The sequence below is a fragment of the Scyliorhinus canicula genome, chromosome 5 (genome assembly GCF_902713615.1).
Source record: "Scyliorhinus canicula chromosome 5, sScyCan1.1, whole genome shotgun sequence".
In the NCBI taxonomy this organism is placed as follows: domain Eukaryota; kingdom Metazoa; phylum Chordata; class Chondrichthyes; order Carcharhiniformes; family Scyliorhinidae; genus Scyliorhinus; species Scyliorhinus canicula.
Window position 1 is genome coordinate 51365616 of NC_052150.1, and position 23178 is coordinate 51388793.

Consider the following 23178-nt stretch of genomic DNA (forward strand, 5'->3'; position numbering starts at 1 on the left):
TTTTGTTGCCACCACCATTTTCTCGGGACTGGAAAGCCAAGGCAAAGGTTGCATTTATTGTTTTTTGGGAACTTGCCAAAATTCCATTAAATTTACTCTTTGGCATTCTTAATATAAGAAGTGGTGGAATTGTATGGTCATGGAACGTGAGATACATATAGCTAATCGTGATAATCTCTAAAATATTTGTTACGTTTAATGTGTGTATGTTGCATATGGTCGATGTTACATAAATTATCTCCATTAACAAAACAAAAATGTCTCTATTTTTATCTCTTCTAGTAACGACAGTATCTGTTTGGCTCAATTGGTAGTATCCTTGCATCAGAAAGTTGTGGGTTTAAATTCTTCTCCAGGACATGTGCACAGAATCTAGGCTTGTACTGCTGAGTAGTACTGGAGAGCTGCAGTAACCTCCAATGCACTGTCCTTCGGATGAGGATCAGCCTGCGTCAAACATGAAAAATCCAGTGCGATGATCAAATAACGAGCAGGGCGTTCTCCTTACATCCTGACCAACATTCCGTCCTTAGCTAATGCACCACCAAAATCAGATTTGCTCTTTGTGGGCATTACTGTGCATAAATTGCGGTGTTTTTCTACATAATGATGACTGCACTTGCAATATCGCAAGGAAATTATCAAACACTATGTAAATTATATTTGGTTAATGTAGATGGTTAGTTGCTGTGAGACATGTTTTTGCACCGTTGAGGGATGTCTATATTAATCACTCTTGTTCTGTTGCAGGTTTCAAAGGGGGTGAATGGTGTTGCCCAGACTCCATCGTTAGGCGCAGCTGCACCTAGTGCCAAAAAGAATAGGGAGGTCAGACCTTCACCGTCCAAAACTGTGAAGTACACTGCAACGGTGACAAAAGGAAATGTTACATACACCAAAGCCAAGAAAGAACCGGTCAAGGAAACCAAACTGAACCATGTCAATTCCAGTGTAGCTGTTAACCATACAATCTCAGGGAAAACTGAAAGCAGCAATGCAAAATCAAGAAAACAGGTGCTATCCAATGGAACGTCCCATTCAAATGGTGCTACCCTTAGCTGTGTCAAACTAAATGGAAAGATGAATGGGAAAGCATCCACTAAAGTTGAAGTCAGAGAAGTTAAGGAAGGACTGCGGACCTCCAAGAGAAGGCATGAGGAGGTCAACCATATAGTGAAACCACAGTCACCTTCAAAGAGAGTGAAAGCTAATTTGTGTACAGCAGGAGCTAAAGATAATAAAGCAAATACAAAAGAAAAAACTCTACCTAATGGACGAATCAAGTGTGAAACACCAGTGAAAAACAGTGAAAGACAGAGGCTTAGAAAGGCATCCTTAGGTAAGAACACCCCAAGCAAACAAGCACAGAGTAAATTGGAAAGTGCCTCCAGCGAAAATAGTTCTACCTCAGCTACAGAGTCCTCGCACAAGCCACAAGACTCTTCAGTAAAACAGGAGAAAGGCAACAAGGTTGGCATGGCACTGACTGGAGAAATTCCCATTCTCAGGCCTACCCAGAAGGAGTTTCATGACCCATTAGTTTATGTGGAATCTGTCAGAACTCAGACGGAGAAGTATGGCATGTGCCGGGTGATCCCTCCCTCTGACTGGAGGCCCGAGTGCAAATTGAATGATGAAATGCGGTTTGTGACTCAGATTCAACATGTGCATAAACTGGGTAGACGCTGGGGACCCAATGTACAACGACTAGCTTGTATCAAGAAACACCTTAGATCTCAGGGCATTACTATAGATGAGCCCCCACTCATAGGTAAGCTATCTATTATTGCACATTATGCACATCACAATGCTGTCTATTTAAAAATGTTTTTCATGGAAATATGCAATATTCTGGCTTGGGTTTTCTGCTGTAGCAGCGGCAAAATTGTCGCATTTGGCCATCATTGTACTGTGAAACTTGTGTTTAATTGCATTTGTGCGGACACCATAAAATCCAGAAATGGTTCTTCGCTACGCCACAGGATTTACTGATGGCCTGCAGACATCAATCTTGAGAAGTCACTGAACTGTTGAGAACGTCCCCTGTTATGCTTTAATATCACTGTTAAAACCCCTCGAAAGAAAGTGACACTGTTCAATAGTTTTTAAACCGTGTATAAAACCATAACACCACTAAACAATCTCTCTGACCCTTGGAAAGCAAATGGTACATGTATATAATGTCAATTTTTTCCCATTATAATTCCATTTTAATTTTGAAAAGTCTTTTTTGATATTTCGGCTTCTCATATGATCCAATCTTTATTTTGCACTCTTAACATTTATGAAATTTGGAGGATTATCAGTGCATTTTACTTTCTGGTTTGCTGTTGGTGAGAAATCTTCAGTGTTATTTGCTGTTTCTCCTGATTGGTAACATCACTACTGCTGGATACTTGAAAATGCCCTTGACTTAGTACCAGATTCAAATTACTGTCAGGAAAGGGGAAGTCTGCACCACATATTGCTAGATCCTTGTGGGTTGCTTTCCTCAGTCAGTGACGAGTACGGTAGTTTCACTGCTGATTGCAAAATCTAGGCCATAATATTAAAAAACAAGTTCAGTATATGAAGTTTCACTTCATGTTGTTTCAAGATCCAATTATATTTAGTTAAAGTTAAATTACTTCTAAACTTGTAAAGTGATGTAGAAAAATACCAATTGACATTAGATACTGCAGCAAACTTGCACAATTGTAGATAATGCTTGGATTCTGTGCCTCCGGCTAGAGCACAAAACTCATGTGTTCTAAGCTGAAAATATTGAGTGGAAATTTTGTTTGGATAGTTATTGAATTGGTCAAATTAAATCATTAGACAATTATTTCTGACTATCTATGACATTTTTGGATTATGTTGCCTGAATTGGATTGTAACAACATTTCTGTAAAGTTCGATTCATTTTTTTCCTCTCAACAATTGGCCAGAAGCAAGAGAACCAAGCTGATTGCCACAGGGGTTTACAGTGGTAATGAGCGAGCAGTATTCAGGTGCTCACATATTCTCTCAAATATGTCAGGCCGTTTTGAATAGAGAATTTTTTTTGCAATACCTGAGAGGCCAGGTGTTGTCCCATTCCCCTCACAGCTGGATATTTAGCTGGGGCATTAATTGGGAACCATGTGATCAAAGGGTAGGGGCTGGTTTAGCTCACTGGGCTAAATCGCTGGCTTTGAAAGCAGACCAAGGCAGGCCAGCAGCACGGTTCAATTCCCGTACCAGCCTCCCCGGACAGGCGCCGGAATGTGGCGACTAGGGGCTTTTCACAGTAACTTCATTGAAGCCTACTTGTGACACTAAGCGATTTTCATTTCATTTCATTTCATTTCATAGCAAATTTGCTCAGTGGGTCCAACAGTCGATCACAAAAACTCGTGACAGGCTCGAGTATTTGCTAGTGTACTGTCTCTCGCTTGCTTCTTGCTAGGATACAGCTCACCAGTTCCAAGAGAAAGCATGCACATAGGGGTCTGGACAAGCTAGCTTTGAATAACTTAGCTAGAAAAGTGAATTTACGTGGAATTTTACAGGGCAGAAATAGGCCAATTAGACCAACTGGTCGTGCTGGTGTATATAATCTATGTATTTCACCTCATCCACCTCAAATATGGCAAATTTCACTTTCTCGCCACTGCCAGCTCACCAGTTCCCCCATCTTTTGACATTTTTCGTAAAGTAAGGTCCCCAAAACTGAGGGGTGCTAGGAGCAGTAGCAAGCATACCAAAAACTGAAGTGCCAACCTAATGAAGCAATAGCACAGGACTGCATGCAGCACCATGCTCTAGACGGAACTAAGTCTTCCTAAAACCAAAAGATCCAATCAAAGTTCATTCAGTTGTTAATGACGAGATATTGGAGAAGGAAGCTCCAAAACCTTCCTCATCCTCAACAATGGGGGAACCGAGTATATCAGTGCAAAAGACAAGGCTGAAGCATTTGCAACCACCTTCAGCCAGATGTGCCAGGTAATTAATCCACCTTGGCATCCACCTGTGGTCTCCCAACATTGTAGATGCCAGCTTCAGCCAATTTGATTCACTCCATGTGACAGAAAGAAATGGCTGAAAGCACTGGATAAAGGAAAGGCTATGGGCTCTGACTATAGTACTAAAGATTTGTGCCCCATGGCAATCAATGCCCCATCAGTCTACTATTGATCATTAGCAGTGATGGAAGGTGACATTGTCACTGATATCAAATGACACTTAATACAGCAATGATTTGTTCACTGATGCTCAATTTGGGTTCTGCCAAGGCCACTCGGCTCCAGATGACATTACAGCCTCCAAACATGAATTAAAGAGCTGAAATGCAGAAATGAAGTAAGAGTGACTGCCCTTGACATTAATGTAGTATTTGATGGCCATGATAAATTGTCCCTTAGTGTCCAATGATGGGATTGTAGGAGAGTGGGCCTGGGTAAGGGTGCTATTCCGGAGGGTCAGTGCAGACTCGATCGGCCGAATGGCCTCCTTCTGCACTGTAGGGATGCTAAAGAAGGAGATCCAAATGCTTACCATCCTTGGGCACGCCCAAAACATGTGGGTGTGGTTAGCGGGCCCATGGGAGCACCGCTCAAACCTGTCCCCACTCCTATGACGAACCCACGCATCCTAGCCTTAGTTAGGCGAGCCCTATGTACCACCTTCAGCTGAATCAGGCTGAGCCGTGCGCAGGAGGAAGTGGAGTTCACCCTTCAAAGGGCCTTACACCACCTGTCGTCATCCAAAATAGATCCATCCTTCCCAGCAGGGAGCATTGCAGCACCAAGGCAAATGTACAAGCAGCCTTCTGGAATAAAATCACGTAACTGGAAGTAGCGAACAGATGCACCCCTGACTGTTGAAATTTTGCTGTTAGCTCCTTGAAAGTGGCGAACTGGCCCTCCATGAATGGATCCCCAAAATACTCGAGGCTCGTTCCTTCCCCTGCCTTAAATGTCACATCCAAACCCGATGGCACAAATAAATGGTTGCTGCAGATAGGAGCCAACAATGACATGGCACTCAGCTTGTATTGCTGCCTAAACTGCTTCCTTATCCTTAAAGTAGAGATCACCACTGGGGTTGAGGAATAGCTCGCTGGGGAGCGAAGCCATTACCAATGTCCATAAACTCGAGCCCCTACACAAACTCTTCCTCCATCTGCCCCATATAGAATTTGCCCCCCCCCCCCCCCCCCCAAAACCACCGCAGCACCAACCCAATTTTGGCTGCCCAATAATAAGTGAGCAAATTGGGTAACGCCAGGCCCCCGACTGCAGGAGCCTCTGAAGGAATACCCCACAAAGTTGGTGACTTATCAGCCCAAAAAAGAGGCGATTAACTTGTTAACCTTAGGATAGAAAGACTTAGCAAGGAAAGCAGGAAGACATTGAAACAAAAATAAAAACCTTGGAAGATGAGATGTTGTTCCTCCAGTTTATGTTGAGCTTCACTGGAACATTGCAGCAGGCCAAGGACAGACATGTGGGCATGGGAGCAGGGTCTTGTGTTAAAATAGCAAGCAACAGGAAGGTCAGGGTCCTAAATGCACACAGACCGAAGGTGCTCAGCAAAGCGATCACCCAGTCTGCATTTGGTCTCTGATATAGAGGAGACCACATTGGGAGCAGCGAATGCAATAGACCAGATTGAAAGAGGTGCAAGTGCAACACTGCTGAACCTGAAATGAGTGTTTTGGGCCTGCGATGTTCGAGTTATGGGTATGGTGGAGGAGTGGACTAGATTATCTCGGAAGGAATGGTCTCTGAAGAATGCTGACAGAGGGAGTGATGGGAAGATGTGTTTGGTGGTGGCATCACGCTGGGGTTGGTGAAAAAGGTGGAGGATTATGCTTTGCATACGGAGGCTGGTGGCGTGAAATGTGAGAACGAGGGGGACTCTATCCTTGTTCTGGGAGGGGGCGAGGGTAGTGGCGCAGGAAAATGAAATGAAAATCGCTTATTGTCACGAGTAGGCTTCGATGAAGTTACTGTGAAAAGCCCCTAGTCGCCACATTCCGACGCCTGTCCGGGGAGGCTGACGGGAATCGAACCGTGCTGCTGGCCTGCTTGGTCTGCTTTATAAGCCAGCGATTTAGCCTTGTGAGCTAAACCAGCCCCTAGATGGACCACACACTGTTGAGATCCCTGTCACCAACTAGGTGGGAAATCAAGGTTGATGAAGAAGGAACACATTTTCGAAGCACCATTTTGGAAAGTGGCATCATCGGAACAAATGCGACGGAGGCGAAGGAGCTGAGAGAAAGGGATGGAGTCCTTACAGGGTGCGAAGAGCTGTATTCCAGATAGCTGTGGGAGTCAGTGGGCTTGTAGTGGATGTTAGTAGATAGTCTATTGCCGGAAATGGAGACAGAAAGATCAAGGAAGGGAAGGGAAGTGTCTAAGATGGACCAGGTGAAAGTGATGGAGGGGTGGAAACTGGAAGCGAAGTGAATTTTTCTAGGTCCGGGCGAGAGCATGAAGTGGCAGTCCTTAACCATGGGGTCCTTAACCTTTTTCAAGATGAAGGAGATAGAGGCCTGCTAAAGTGTATTGGACAATGAACCCTGAGCCAAAGAATCATTGAACCTATCTACTATCAATGGCAACAACTGGTTCACAAATGTCTTACAAAATTTGACTGGAAACCCATCTGGGCAAGGGACCTTAGCTGTTTGCATCAACCCTTCAGTACGTCCGCAGGACTTAATGGGGCTTCCAACTCCTCCCTTCTCTCTCTCTCCTCCACTGGGAAGAACAACCCATCTAGAAACTCTGACCTGTCCGATCCACTCCCTGGGAGCTCTGATCTGTAGAAAAACACCACTTGACTTCCTTTGGGGCGGGATTCAAGCTGCCGCCCGAGTCCTAATCTGTACGATCTCTCGTGAAGCCGCATGCCGCCTCAGCCAAAAGATGGCTTGCCTTCTCCCAGTACTCATAAACCACCCTCTCTAACGCCATAGCTGGCCCACTGCCTTCCCCATGGACTCCAAATTAAACTACATTTGCAGCTGCTTTCTAGTTGCCAGGAACTCCAGATTAGGGTCCTCTGAATAGTGATCTCTCCAAAATCGCTCCCATGTTCCGTCCTCAATCCTGTCTAAATGTGCCTTACAGGAGATTATCTCCCAATTTACAACCGGTTTAAGAGTCTCCCGCAGTGTGGAGGGAGAGACTGAGTCATTCCTGTTAAACCTAAAATATTCCTCTATGGTCGCAGACGAGCGCTCATAAAATCCCTTCTCCGCTAGTAATGCCACATCCTTTTTTTAAATTTAGAGTACCCAATTCATTTTTTCCAATTAAGGGGCAATTTAGCATAGCCAATCAACCTGGCTTGCACATTGTTTTTGGGTTGTGGGGGCAAAACCCACACAAACACTGGGAGAATGTGCAAACTCCACATGGGCAGTGACCCAGAGCCGGGATAGAACCTGGGACCTTGGTGCTGTGAGGCAGCAGGGCTAACCTAATGCGCCACTGTGCTGCCCAGTAATGCCACATCTAACCTCCACGGCTAGTGCTGAATGGGATCCAGCACCAGCACCAGGCCCGCAAAGTCTGGAGCATGATTAGAGATTGCTATTGCTGAATATTCAACTCTTTTAACTCTCAGGAGCAGGGACCCTCACAGCAGAAAGAAGTCAATCCTGATAGAGCCGGCGATTTAGGCCTGGATCCAGTACGCAATAAAAGTGCCCCTCCCAGAACCAGAATATCTAGATTGGGAATGGAAGTCAACCGATTATTAATAAATGCCACATCACCCATTTGGGGGCACATACATTTACCAGCACCACCAGTGTATCTGCCAGAGACCCACTGAGCACCACATATCGATCGATCATGATCCTGGTGACTGATAAGGGGTCCAGCTTATTAACAAAATTACTGCACCGCTGGCCCTTCCATCAAAACCCGAGTGAAACACATGTCCCATTCGCTCCCTCCTCAGTCTGGTCTGATCTCTTACCTGCAAGTGAGCTCCTGCAAAAACACCAAATCAGCAAAACTCTCCACGTTCTCCCTGTGTCTGCGTGGGTCTCATCCCCACAACCCAAAAAAATGTGCAGGGTAGGTGGATTGGCCACACTTAATTGGCCCTTAATTGGGGAAAAAAAAATGGGCACTCTAAATTTATATTAAAAAAACAGCAAAACTCTCAACCTCTTCACTGGGCCACACAATCCCCTTACCTTCCAGGTGACCAACCGAATCGTGGGCCTCCTACCGCACCTCATCGGAATCAGCCATTTATACCGTCAGGGACTACTAAGTAGAAACTCAAAGTGCAGGCCAAAGGCCCCCCCTAGATGGCTGCCAAACCCACCTCCAGAGTCCTACCATCACCATCAGCAAACCAACCCCCCCCCCACTGCCCCCCAACAGCCATCCATAGCCAAACTGAAACCAAACCCAAGATCCATCACCCCCCCGGTTTGGCCTTGCTTATTCTCTCTCTCTCTCTCTCTCTCTCTCTTTCTTCCTTCCCCCCCCCCCCCCCCCCCAAGTACAAAGAAAAAACACGATGACATCGCTCAATTCAGGGATACAACATTCCTCATAGTACAGTCCCCATCATAAATATTCCCCATCAACCCTACAAACAGAAAAACAATTTTTATCAACAGAATATCTCAACACCCTTCCCAACCCACATATATTAAAGATCTCATACTAGACATTCAATTAGACTCACATGCATCCATGCTTTTTAATGAAGGTGTCCGCCTCAAAGAAGTAGTCCTTGGACTCGTATGTTATCCACAACCTTGCAGGGTACACCACTACGAACCAAACTGCTTTCTTACACAGAATGGCCGTAACATTATTAAAGGCTGCCTGCTTTCTCGCCAGCTCAGCCCCCCTGTTCTGGTAAATCCTCCCTGGTTTCCTTCTTCGAGTCACGGTGTTCTTTAGCCCACTTCCTTATCCCTAAAGCTGTGAAATCGAATAATGATCACTCGAGGTGGCTCATTTGGCCTAGGCTTCTGCCGAAGTGTCCGATGGGCCCTGTCTAGCTCCGGAAGAGATGCAAGGCCACCCTCGCCCATCATCTTCCTGAACATCTGTGATAGGTATTCCGGCAACCCCACGACTCTTGAGGTTCTATCTCCTTGACCAATTTCCGAGACCATCGACATTAGCCTTCAATCTCCTATTCTCATTGGTCACCACTGCCATCTTGGCTTCCAGCGACACAAGCTGCTCACCGTGCCTCGTCAGCACCTTCTCCATACCCTCTAGCACCTCGTCAGACTTCTTTTACTGCCTCAATGGTCTTATTAAGTTTCACCCGGACGGGGCCCAGCACTTCCTCAATCGATTTTTGTGGACTCTCTGACACCAACTTCCATTGCTTGTCAAACTCGAACTCCTTTGCGACGACACCAGGGAGCATGTCTGTTGTTATTGGGTTGGCTTTCATGGAAAATAACTCCCCTCCTGACCCCCAAAGTATTTCTGCCATCTACAAGGCACAAGTTAGGAGTGTGAAGGCATACTCACCACTTGCCAGGATAAGTGTAGCACCAATTGCACTCGAGAAGCTTGACACCATCTAGAACAAAGCAATTTGTTTTATTGGCACCCCATCCGCCACCTTAAATATAAATTTACTCCATCACCAATGCACAGTAGCAGCAGTGTGCACCACCCACAAGATGCATTTTATCAACTCACCAAGGATTCTTTGACAGCACCTGCCAAACCCGTGACCTGTAGAAGGACACTGCATGGGAACATCACCACCTGCAATTTCCCTCCAAGCTACACACCATCCTGACTTGAAACTATATTGTCATTCCTTCACTGTTGCCTCAAGCCCTAAAACCATACAAGATAAAAATTACCACAATTCTGGTCTCTTGAGCATTCCTGATTTTAATTTCTCTTGGTGGCTTGCCAATGGCTATCAAGATCCTAAGCTCTGGAACTTCCTTCCTAAACTTTGCCATCTCTATCTGAAAATGAAAATCGCTTATTGTCACAAGTAGGCTTCAAATGAGGTTACTGTGAATAGCTCCTAGTCAACACATTCCGGTGCCTGTTCGGGGAGGCTGGTATGGGAATTGAACCGTGCTGCTGGCCTGCCTTGGTCTGCTTTCAAAGCCAGCGATTTAACCCTGTGCTAAACCAGCCCCATGTTGCTTCTCATTTAAGATGTCCCTTAAAATCTACATCTTTTGACTCCGCTTTTTGGCATTTGCCTTAATGCCATCTTTTTTTTAATTTAGAGTACCCAATTCTTTTTTTTCTTTTTCCAATTAAGGGGCAATTTAGCATGGCCAATCCACCTACCTGCACATATTTGCATTGTGAGGGTGAATCCCATGCAGACACAGGGGGAATGTGCAAACTACAAACTGATTGAACCCGGGTCCTCAGGCTGTGAGGCAGCAGTGCTAACTACTGCCCAACCATGCCTTCCCTACCTTAATGTCCTGTTATATGACTTGAGTCAAATCTTGTTTTGATAATGCCCCTGTGGAGAACCTGGGATATTTTGTTGCATTAAAGGTACTTTATAATTAAAAGCTGTTGCTGTGTACTTGTGTGTTAACAAATTGTATAAAATCATCTAGTGGTCAGAAATGAATTGATCTGTCAACACTATGGCCCCAAAAAATCTTTGATTATTATTTTGTGGTGCCTGTTTCAGGCTGTGGATGTTGCAGTAAGTTAATTTCAGAATTTCTTTTGATCTGCCCAAGCTGTTGAAGACAATTTGCAAAGCAAGATTATTGATGTCAGTTTAAAGTAGCCATCCCCTGAATATTTAGATAGCTACATCTGCTTTGTCAACTACCGTGCCACTTTTGGGCAGCACGATGGTGTAGTGGTTAGCACTACTGCCTCACGGCGCCAAGGACCCAGGTTCGATCCCGGCCCTGGGTCACTGTCCGTGTGGAATTTGCACATTCTCCCAGTGTCTGTGTGGGTCTCACCCCCACATCCCAAAGATGTGCAGGCTAGGTGGATGGGCCATACTAAATTGCCCCATAATTGGGAAAAAAAAGAATTGGGTATTCTAAATTAAAATAAATAACTACCTTGCCGCTTTCAATAACCACCGCTTTGGTGCATAACTCATCATTCCCCATGCTTTGTACATACCACATCCCTTTCCTTATTTAAAGCACTTTAAAATGACTTCCTGTATGTGAGCAGCACTGTATACATGCTTGCTACAGTAATAAATGCATCCTCAATTGTACTTTCCTATGTATAATATGAAGAAGATTGACTGGTACCTGTGCAAATTGACACAAATGCCATTTACTGCTCATCATATTATGGTAAACTGATTTATGAGCATCACAAACCTGTCTGTTGCTGCCACTTTACCCTCAAATCATGCAGTGAGATGCACAGTCTTTAAACTGTTCTGCATTTTGGACTGTACTTTGTCTGGCACCTCCTCTTCCTCATAATAATAATAATCTTTATTGTCACAAGTTGCCTTACATTAACACTGCAATGAAGTTTCTGTGAAAATCCCCTAGTCACCATATTCTGGCGCCTTTTCGGATACACGGAGAATTCAGAATGTCCAATTCACCTAACAAGCACATCTTTCGGGACTTGTGGGAGGAAACCGGAGCACCCGGAGGAAACCCACGCAGACACTGGGAGAACGTGCAGACTCCGCACAGACAGTGACCCAAGCCGGGAATCGAACCTGGGACCCTGACGCTGTGAAGCAACAGCGCTACCCACTGTGCTACCGTGCTGCCCTATTGCCACAGGTGGCCCTACTAGGAACAAGGAGTTACTGATGTTCAAGCAATGTGCTGAGTTCAAGCAATCGTCGGAGCACACAAGCCTCTCCACCACCAGTTGGTGGTTAAGGTAACATAGGAGCATAGGAACAGGAATAGGCGATTCAGCACATCAAACCTGCTCCACCATTCAATACAGCCATGGCTGATCAGACAATTGAATGCCTTTTGTACCCATTATTCCCATAACAGTTTACGGTATGGTTAATCAGAAACGTCTAAATTTCTGCTTTAAATAGTAAGTAATCACTTATTGTCACAAGCGGGGTTCAATTAAGTTACTGTGAAAAGCCCCTAGTCTCCACATTCCGGCACCTGTTCGGGGAGGCTGGTACAGGAATTGAACCCGCGCTGCTAGCATTGTTCTGCATTACAAGTCAGCTGTTTAGCCCACTGTGCTATACCAGCCACTCCTATACTCGATGACTGAGCTTCCATAGCCCCTGGAGTCAAGAATTCCAAAGATTCACAACCCTCTGTGTAATCAAAATTTCTCCTGATCCAAGTTCTAAGTGCCTTCCCCCTTTGAAATTCTGCTTTCTGGTTCTAGACTTCCCAACCAAGTTTCTTTGAAGTATTTTGTAGGTTTCAATTAGATCACCACTCATTCTTTGAAACTAGGAATACAGGCCCAGTTTTCCACAGTCTCTCATCATAAGACAGTTCTGCCATCCCTGGACAAGTCTGGTGAACCTTCGTTGCACTCCCTCTCAGGTAATAATATCGTTTCCGAGGTAAGGGGACTCCAGGTGCAGTCTAACCAAGCTTCTGTACAATTGAAGCAAGACCACACTACCCCGGTTCTCAAATCCTCTTGCAATAAATGCTAAAATTCCATTTGCCTTCCTAATAGCTTGCTGCACCTGCATGTTTGCCTTCAGTGACTTATGGACAAGGACACCCAGGTCCCTTTGTGCATCTACACTTTAGGAAATACTCTGCATATCTGTTTCTTCTACCAAAATGGATTACCTCACATTTTTCCACGTTATGTTCCATCTGCAATGCTCTTGCCCACTCACTAAGTCTGCCCAAATCCTCCTATAGCCGCTTTACATTTTCCTGACTATGCACATTAAGGCCATAGGCATAGGAGCACAATTAGGCCACTCGGCCCATCGAGTCTGCTCCGCCACTCACTGACGGTCGATACTTTTCTCATCCCCCTTCTCCCCATAACCCCTGATCCCCTTATTAATCAAGAACCTATCTGTCCCTGTCTTAAATACGCTCAGTGATTTGGTCTCCGCATCCTTCTGTGGCAAAGAGTTCCACAGATTCACCACACTCATCCTTCTAAACTCCAATGAGTACAGACCCACAGTCCTCAACCATTCCTCATACAACAAGCTCTTTATTGCAGGGATCATTTTGTGAACTTCCTCTGGACCCTTTCCAAGGTCAGGATATCTTTCCTTAGATACGGGGCCCAGAACTGCTCACAATACTCCAAATGGGGTCTGACCAGAGCCTCAAAGGTATATCCCTGCTCTTGTATTCTTGCCCTCTCGACATGAATGCTACCATTGCATTTGCCTTCCTAACTGCTGACTGAACCTGCAGGTTAGCATTAAGAGAATCGCGAACATGGACTCCCAAGTCCCTTTGTGCTTATGATTTCTCTGTCTCCATTCCTCCTTCCAAAGTGCATAACCTCACACTTTTCCACATTGTATTCCATCTGCCAGTTCTTTGCCCACTCTCCTAGCCTGTCCAAGTCCTTCTGCAGCCCCCCTGCTTCCTCAATTCTACTTGTCCCTCTAAAGATCTTTGCACCATCTGCAACAAAATTATCAACTGTGCCTTCAGTTCCTTCTGCCAGATCATGCCCACTAGCCAAATCCTGCCAACGTGACAATTACCTGTTATTCCTACTGTTTTCTGCCTGTTGCTAATCATCAATTCATGCCAATATGTTTCTCCTATCCTGCCTTTATTTTACTCATTAGCCTCCTGTGGGGCACTTTAATAATAATAATGATAATTGGCGTTGCCAATTCACCTATCCTGCGCACGTTTTGGGTTGTGGGGGTGAGATCAGTGCAAACACGGAAAGAATTTGCAAACTTCACACAGCAGTGAACTGGGCCGGGATCGAATCGAGGTCCTTGGCGCCATGAGGCAACTCATGTCAAGCATGATTTCTCATTCATAAATCCATGCTGAGGATCCATGTAGCATTTAACCTGACTGACTGGGCGGAGCTTTCTACCACTCACTCAGAATGATGACAATGTGTCCTTCGGCCCTCGATATTGTGCCGAGCAATGATCACCCTACTCAAACCCACGTATCCACCCTATACCCGTAACCCAACAATCCCCCTTAACCTTACTTTTTAGGACACTACGGGCAATTTAGCACGGCCAATCCACCTAACCCGCACATCTTTGGACTATCTTTGGATATTGTGAAAAGTTGTGGTCCCAGCACAGAGCCCTGAGGCACACCACTAGTCACCAGCTGCCATCCTGAAAAAGACCCCTTTCTATCTGCCTTCTGGCAGTCAGCCAGTCCTCTATCCATGCCAGGATTTTACCCGTGACACCATGGGCTCTTAACTTATTAACAGTCTCCTATGCGGCAACATGTCAAAGGCCTTCTGAAAATCTAAATAAATCACGTCCACTGGTTCTCCTTTGTCTAACTTCTTTGTTACTCCTCAAAGAACTCTTAACAGATTTGTCAGACATGACGTCCCCTTGACAAAGCCGTGCTGACTCGGTCCTATTTTATCATACATTCCCGCCAAGCTTTTTATCATCCATGAACTTGGAAATATTATATTTAGTCCTTCCTTCCAAATCATTGATGTATATATTGTGAACAGCTGAGGCCTAAGTACTGATTCTTGTGGTGTCCCACTAGCCAAATCCTGCCAACGTGACAATTACCTGTTATTCCTACTGTTTTCTGCCTGTTGCTAATCATCAATTCATGCCAATATGTTTCTCCTATCCTGCCTTTATTTTACTCATTAGCCTCCTGTGGGGCACTTTAATAATAATAATGATAATTGGCGTTGCCAATTCACCTATCCTGCGCACGTTTTGGGTTGTGTGGGTGAGATCAATGCAAACACGGAAAGAATTTGCAAACTTCACACAGCAGTGAACTGGGCCGGGATCGAATTGAGGTCCTTGGCGCCATGAGGCAACTCATGTCAAGCATGATTTCTCATTCATAAATCCATGCTGAGGATCCATGTAGCATTAACCTGACTGACTGGGCGGAGCTTTCTACCACTCACTCAGAATGATGACAATGTGTCCATCAAGCTACATCACACTTTGAATCACATTGTCTTAATGAAGAAGTAAAGCAGTAGCAGAGAAGGAAAGAAAAAGGAGCAGTCCTGCACTCCAGATCCTATTACCTTGTGGGGTGTTCTGCCCCATGTGCCCCAAATGATATGCAGGTTGAAAATTGACCTATTAGTCACATGAAGACCAATAGCAGAAACTGATGACGTGAAGTAGATGTCATCCTTGAATCAACAAGGGCCAGCTGCTGCTGATGATGATTGAATTCATCCTTATCATGCTGTTCCATGGCATGACCAAGCCATTTGCTGGAGTATTATGTCAACTTTGTTATGGCCTCAAAATGCAACAAGCACCTGCTACAGACATTACTGGGTCTAGATCACTGTTCCTGCTGATACTTCCCAAGTAAGAACGTAAGAAACAGAAGCAAGAGTAGACCATATGATCCCTCAAATCTACATTGCCTTTCAGTAAGACCATGATTGAAGTTACACAACTGCACTTGTTGTCCTATTCCCATAGCTCTTCAATCTCTTAACGCCCAAAAATCTTATCATTCTCAAGCTTGAATGTGCTCCATGACTGAATACCCACGGCCTCCTGAATTAGAAACTTCCACGGGTTCACAACCCTTTGAGTGATGGAATTTTTCCAGTCTTAAATAACCAGTGCCTCATCTTGAGACTGACTTATAGCTCGAGATCCTTCTTTGCTCTATTTCTTCGCTATAAATATGGCAGTCAATAAGGTTGCCCTTCTTTGTCTAGACATTGATATTATATTGCTTTCAGAGTAGCCAGGTATCAAATGATACCACCACAAGGTTCAACCGGATATCGATCGAAGACCTAACAACCAGTTAGTTAGTTCAAGTTCACTAATACTTTATTTACGCACAAGATTAACTTATACATGCAACATAAACACTATGAGCTAAACTACACCTAACAACTATGACAACCTGTACTTAACTTCAGGCACCCGGCTTAGGTGTAGAGCAACAGTGGCCTATGTTCAGATCTGGATCTGCTGGGTCTGGAGAAGTAACTGCGGTTCAGCTAGGCTCATGCGTCTGGTAGCGAGCGTTGAACTTGCACTTGCTTCTGGTCGTGGTGCTGCAGTTGGAGATAGATGTTGCCGGAACGCCAGGTCCAAAAGGGATCGAACACATGGCAGTATCTCTCTTTATCCTTGAGCGCGGGGGGGGGGGGTTTGTGCTCTTTTGAGCGGTCCTTGGGTTTGGACCCAATTAATTGGGCAGTTCTCGATCACTGCCTTCGATCTGAGCCAATAAAGGGGTGGGTGCCTTGATGGCTGGGCATGTCCTAAGCGGTCATTGACCTTGCTGTTTATGCTTCCTGAGTAAAGGGAGTGGCGCCGATGTGTGTGGAATTGTGTGTGTGGAATTGTATCAGTTACCTGAGTATCAGTCCTTTGTCTTACGGAGATGGGTCATTAAAATGCTAATCGGCTGGGGGTTTCGATGCTGTCTGGATTCTCTGCTCACAAATATACATTCAGGCTCTGTGCCTGCCTGTATCTTACATTGGCCACATTTCCCTTTAGGCTTTGCGAACGTCCATGTTTCTTGTTGTAAGTGGCCATCCCAGATGGCTACACTTCAGCTAGGAGAAACAGCCACTCAGGATCTACCCTGTCAAACCCTCTTAGGATAATATATATTTCAAGGAAGTTTTCTTTCTTTCTTCTAAACTCTTATACTCTTAGCTGGGGAGCCCTGAGTAAGTGAATGAGTAATTTTTCAACAAAGATTCAAAAGTTAAGATGAGGAAGTGCAACAAGTTGGGTTGAAGGTGCTACATTAATCTCAGCAGTAAATTTGCCAACTGTGGTTGTATGTTTTCCGAGAGGTTTCATCACATGCACGGGCAGCACGGTAGCACGGTGGTTAGCATAAATGCTTCACAGCTCCAGGGTCCCAGGTTCGATTTCCGGCTGGGTCACTGTCTGTGCGGAGTCTGCACGTCCTCCCCGTGTGTGCGTGGGTTTCCTCCGGGTGCTCCGGTTTCCTCCCACAGTCCAAAGATGTGCGGGTTAGGTGGATTGGCTATGCTAAATTGCCCTTAGTGTCCTAAAAAATAAGGTTAATGGGGGGGGGGGGGGGGGGGGGGGGTTGTTGGGTTACTGGTATAGGGTGGATACGTTGACTTGAGTAGGGTGATCATTGCTCGGCACAACATCGAGGGCTGAAGGGCCTGTTCTGTGCTGTACTGTTCTATGCCCTCCCATCTCCAATATTTCTATAACTGATAATTGACAGCGGCGGGAGCAGAGAATCCCACCACCTGCGAACAGACCGCCGCCGAGAAGCAAGCAGTTGGGCGGCCGGAGAATCCAGCCGTGGGTTTCTTACAGCTAGACACCTAAACCCTGCTTGTCGATTGAAACAACTTAACAACTTAAGGGCAGCACGATAGCACAATTGCTTCACCACTCAGGGTCCCAAGTCCGATTCCGGCTTGGGCCACTGTCTGTGCGGAGTCTGCACATCCTCCCCGTGTGTGCGTGGGTTTCCTCTGGGTGCTCCGGTTTCCTCCCACAGTCCAAAGATGTGCAGGTTAGGTGGATTGGCCATGATAAATTGCCCTTGATGTCCAAAATTTCCCTTAGTGTTGGGTGGGGTTGCTGGGTATTGGGCATAGGGTTTTATTTGCTGATGTCTGTGTTGGGATTTGAGTTGTATACTAAAACCCAGATTAAGAATTATTATTATTATGGGGGGGAGGGGGGGGGGGGAAAGAGAACCTCAAAAAGGACAATCACTAATTTAGAACAGTAAGAAGCCTTATAACGCCAGGTTAAAGTCCAAAGGGTTTGTTTCGAATCGGATTCGAAACAAACCCTTTGAACTTTAACCTGGTGTTGTAAGACTTCTTACTTTGCTCACCTCAGTCTAATGCTGGCATCTCCACATCATGATGAATTTAGAATGCAAACTAACCAGGTTTATAATAAAGATTAGGGCGCAATTCTCCAGAAAAATTTCTAATTTAATTTGTGGCAGTTTTTTCAGGGAGTTTCCCATCTGCGTTGTCGGTGAGTTCTCCATTGCTATTCAATGACACTTAATCATTTTCTGGGGCCCTGAGGAGTTTCTCACCGGTTTAGCCCACACTTAGAATTTCTTTTAGCACTGGGGAGCTGAATTCCGAGATCGGGCCACCATTTTGAAAGTGTGCACCGATCTCTAAGTGAGCCTGTGGGTTCCCGACCCCCACCCATGGGCAATGTCACCTCCTACACACATGGGCACTACCCCCACACCCCTTAAGTGAGGACACCCTGCTATGGGGTCCCTGGGGGGGGGGGGGGGGGGGGGGCGGGCAGACAGACATCCCGGAGGTCCCTACTTACCTGAGCTCCCCCACCCTCATTGCATGGACATTGTCTCCCCCCCCTCCCCAACCTGGCCCCTGACCTTGAGAGTGCCACCCTGGCACCTTTGTACTGCTGGCCTGGATGCCAGGGTGGCCGTGCCAAGGTGCCACATTCCAGGCGTCAGGAAGCCACTTTGCACTTGACCATCGAGAGGTCTCTGGCCCTGGAAACCCCCAAGGTACTGTTCCGCCTTGTTCACGTTTGTGTCGACTAGTGCTGAATAGCGCCCAGCTGCAGCTTCCCTGGGGAGGCCGGAGAATTGACGGAGGTCAGTGCATCCCGGGCAGGTAGGTCGTATGTAGGTTATGACATCCTTCCGCAAGCTTCATTTGGTCCCACCTCTTTTGGGTGGAGTTCCGACTCCAACATTTTGTGGGTCTTGGGTGAATCCCGCGAGGCGTGTAGGCTATTGGGAGGTCCGCGGGAGGCCTCTCCCGGATTCTCTGGCCGCTTTGCTCTCTCGCTTGAGCACAATACGGCAAGCGAATCGCGCTCTTGTACTTCATGATACACATTTTTTGTAGATTCCAGGATTTATGGGATCTTCGCTTCTTGGTCCTTGGTACCTTGTCTCTTAACTCAGGAAGTCTTGAAGATTCTACCTATGTTAACTTAATTCTAATAGACATAGCAAAACCTTTTTACAGCTTTAAGACTTCAACTAGAATTTTCCAGTATTAGCTATTTAACAGCCACTTGCTGAATGCTTTCTCTCTCTATAGTCTCCCAATCTGCAATTGTTGCTGAGTCTGATGGAAGCTTTCACTTACCTCTTTAAGCAACCACCTCTAGTCCTAATCCGGAATTCTACTCCTGATCTAACATTGATACCGTATACTTATTGTGGCAAATCCCACAACTATAGTCACCTTTGGGTGTCTTGCAGTCAACCCAAACCTATATGACAATTACCTTAAGTCACTACAGGGGCTGGAATTCTCCCGCCGTTCACTGGTGGCGGGATTCTCTGGATCCTGCCAGCAGCGCACCCCCGTCCGCGGGTTTTTCAGTGGTGTGGGATGGCTTAGATGGGAACTCTCATTGACAGCGGCGGGAGCAGAGAATCCCGCCACCTGCGAACAGACCGCCGCCGAGAAGCAAGCAGTTGGGAGGCCGGAGAATCCAGCCGTGGGTTTCTTACAGCTAGACACCTAAACCTTGCTTGTCGATTGAAACAACTTAACAACTTAAGGGCAGCTCGATAGCACAATTGCTTCACCACTCAGGGTCCCAAGTTCGATTCCGGCTTGGGCCACTGTCTGTGCGGAGTCTGCACATCCTCCCCGTGTGTGCGTGGGTTTCCTCCGGGTGCTCCGGTTTCCTCCCACAGTCCAAAGATGTGCAGGTTAGGTGGATTGGCCATGATAAATTGCCCTTAGTGTCCAAAATTGCCCTTAGTGTTGGGTGGGGTTGCTGGGTATTGGGGATAGGGTGGAGGTGTTGACCTTGGGTAGGGTGCTCTTTCCAGGAGCTGGTGCAGACCCGATGGGCCGAATGGCCTCCTTCTGCACTGTAAATTCTATGAAACTACTAATTCCTAACACCTCCTCTAGCATGCCTCCTGCAACTAATGCTGCCCCTATCAAATGTAAAGACCCCTGTGCTGCTCCCCTATTTTTATATCTGATTTTGCTGGAAGCCTTTGCAGCATTCAGCCCAAGTCTGAGCACCTGTGTAAATAAATACAGCCAACGATGTTTCCCAAATATTTGTAACTCCTGACCAATGGGAAATGAACTTATGCTTCCCTGTAACAACTTAACTTCAACTCGTATCCTATATTTATAATTCTTGGATCAGTGGGGGAAGCAGTTCTGGGTTCCCTACCACAAGCTAACCTTGACTTGTCCTCTTATTCTGGCCTTCAGGCCATCCATTTAGTCAATCAGTATCCCAGTTTTGGTTTCTGTTTTACTGTCAATGCTGGACTGGCTGAAGCTGAGCAAGATGTGTCCCAACATGTGTCTCAGTTCACTTCTGTTATTTTTCCTTAAAGCCGCATTCGTTTTCTACACTTAAAGAAATGCCAACTTAAAGGTTTCATAGCATTCCAATAATACATACAAATTAAGACTTTCCATCACTAAACTAATGTATACGATACAATTTGATAACTTAAGCCTCATTAATTATACAACTACGTCAATGAGGTGGTCTAGCCCATGGCACTTGAGTCATGCTGCTACAAGGTAGCAGTAATGTCATTCTTCACCTTGACCCTTGAAATACCATGGTAAATTCTGTCATCAGGACATCATTGAGAGAGTGTTGCCATGGATCTTGTACATGGCAGTGAACACTGCTAGAACTTGTGGGGAAATATTTTCCTATGCTCCATATTTTTATGATGACAGTTCAATGAGGGATATGTTATCAGGATATGGGTAACACTAGTAAGGCTGCATTTATTGCAGTTGGCCTGAGAAGGTGTTAGCCTCGATATGATTTTATTTAAGAATGACTGAGTGGTTCACAGAGGAGAGAACCTCATAATTGTGACTGAGAATCAGGTCTAGGCAGGATTTCTCCTGAAAGACGATGGGTTTTGACAGCATTTTGGCAGGTTTACAATCTCTTCACACATCTCTAATGATTAGCACTGCACTTGTATGCTTCACCCAATGCCTGTGTCGATGTATTTACATGGTGCATTTATGTACGCCCTATGTTTTTGTTCCCATCTAGGGCATGATCTATCTGGACTAGTTCACTTCGGTTCATTGTCTTGTTCCATGATTTTTACATTACTGTAACTAACAAATAGAATTTAATGCTGGAAATGGTACAAAATCTGTTAATACAAATTAATCAAAATGTTTATGGTGGAGCATGTTTTTGATGGATCAAGGCAGTGCGCTAGAATGCAGGTGTGTACACTGAAAATCCAACTTCAGTTCCGTTGGAGACCCCCGAGTAAGTATCTGATTCTCAATTAATTCACTGTAAGGCTGTGGACGCAACAGAGCCTGGCACGTGGGGCATGCTTTAACCTGGAATTCTCGATGTACTTTATTTCTTCGGTTTGATTCTACGAGTAGATTGTACACAACCCAGATGCTAGAAAGTCAGTAGGTCCATGAAATGGACTGCAGCAAAAATCAACCGGGGAATTAATTCATTCCAGTGCCCTGAGAACTTCCATTAAAATAAGTATTTATTTTAGTGAGCGCTCGCCATAAGGTGAACCAGGCCTTCCAACTGGCTGCTCCGCTCCACTGAGAGCAGGAAGCAGTTGCTCACACTTTCAGCTGGCTGATCTGATGCTTTTTTAGTGCCTTTTTAAGAAATTCTTCGAAGGGTGCTGCATAATTCGAAAATGAGATGTGTATTTTGAAACAGTGCCTCACAATGATCTACCCAGCTTAAAAAATATGGAGCACAAAATAAAATTTTCCCATAGGTCTAGTGGTGATCACTACCATATACAAGATCCATGCTAGCATTCTCTTAATGGTGTCCTTATAGAACATAGAACATAGAACGATACAGCGCAGTACAGGCCCTTCGGCCCACGATGTTGCACCGACATGGGAAGTCAAAAACTAAAGGCCATCTAACCTACACTATGCCATTATCATCCATATGCTTATCCAATAAACTTTTAAATGCCCTCAATATTGGCGAGTTCACTACTGTTGCAGGTAGGGCATTCCACGGCCTCACCACTCTGCGTAAAAAACCTACCTCTGACGTCTGTCCTATATCTATTACCCCTCAATTTAAGGCTATGTCCCCTCGTGCTAGCCACCTCCATCCGCGGGAGAAGGCTCTCACTGTCCACCCTATCTAACCCTCTGATCATTTTGTATGCCTCTCTTAAGTCACCTCTTAACCTTCTTCTCTCTAACGAGAACAACCTCAAGTCCATCAGCCTTTCCTCATAAGATTTTCCCTCCATACCAGGCAACATCCTGGTAAATCTCCTCTGCACCCGTTCCAAAGCTTCCACGTCCTTCCTATAATGAGGCGACCAGAGCTGTATGCAATACTCCAAATGCGGCCGTACCAGAGTTTAGTACAGCTGCAACGTGACCTCATGGCTCCGGAACTCAATCCCTCTACCAATAAAGGCGAACACACCATAGGCCTTCTTCACAACCCTATCAACCTGGGTGGCAACTTTCAGGGATCTATGTACATGGACACCGAGATCCCTCTGCTCATCCACACTGCCAAGAATTTTACCATTAGCCAAATATTCCGTATTCCTGTTTTTCTTTCCAAAGTGAATCACCTCACACTTCTCCACATTAAACTCCATTTGCCACCTCTCAGCCCAGCTCTGCAGCTTATCTATGTCCCTCTGTAACCTGCAACATCCTTCCACACTGTCTACAACTCCACCGACTTTAGTGTCGTCTGCAAATTTACTCACCCATCCTTCTGTGCCCTCCTCTAGGTCATTTATAAAAATGACAAACAGCAACGGCCCCAGAACAGATCCTTGTGGTACGCCACTCGTAACTGAACTCCATTCTGAACATTTGCCATCAACCACCACCCTCTGTCTTCTTTCAACTAGCCAATTTCTGATCCACATCTCTAAATCACCCTCAATCCCCAGCCTCCGTATTTTCTGCAATAGCCGACCGTGGGGAACCTTATCAAACGCTTTACTGAAATCCATATACACCACATCAACTGCTCTACCCTCGTCTACCTGTTCAGTCACCTTCTCAAAGAACTCGATAAGGTTTGTGAGGCACGACCTACCCTTCACAAAACCATGCTGACTATCCCTAATCA

General features: G+C 45.6%; 1 protein-coding gene across 5 annotated transcripts in view; it reads left to right on the plus strand.

Annotated features, from left to right (window-relative positions):
* The window catches only part of jarid2b (jumonji, AT rich interactive domain 2b), a 536459-nt gene that overhangs the window by 418345 nt on the left and 94936 nt on the right, over window positions 1-23178 (plus strand). For all 5 annotated transcript variants that reach the window (XM_038797042.1, XM_038797041.1, XM_038797044.1 and 2 more), the window contains one exon: window positions 751-1771. In XM_038797042.1, coding sequence (XP_038652970.1) covers window positions 751-1771 — 1021 coding nt within the window. The remainder of the gene's footprint in view (window positions 1-750; window positions 1772-23178) is intronic.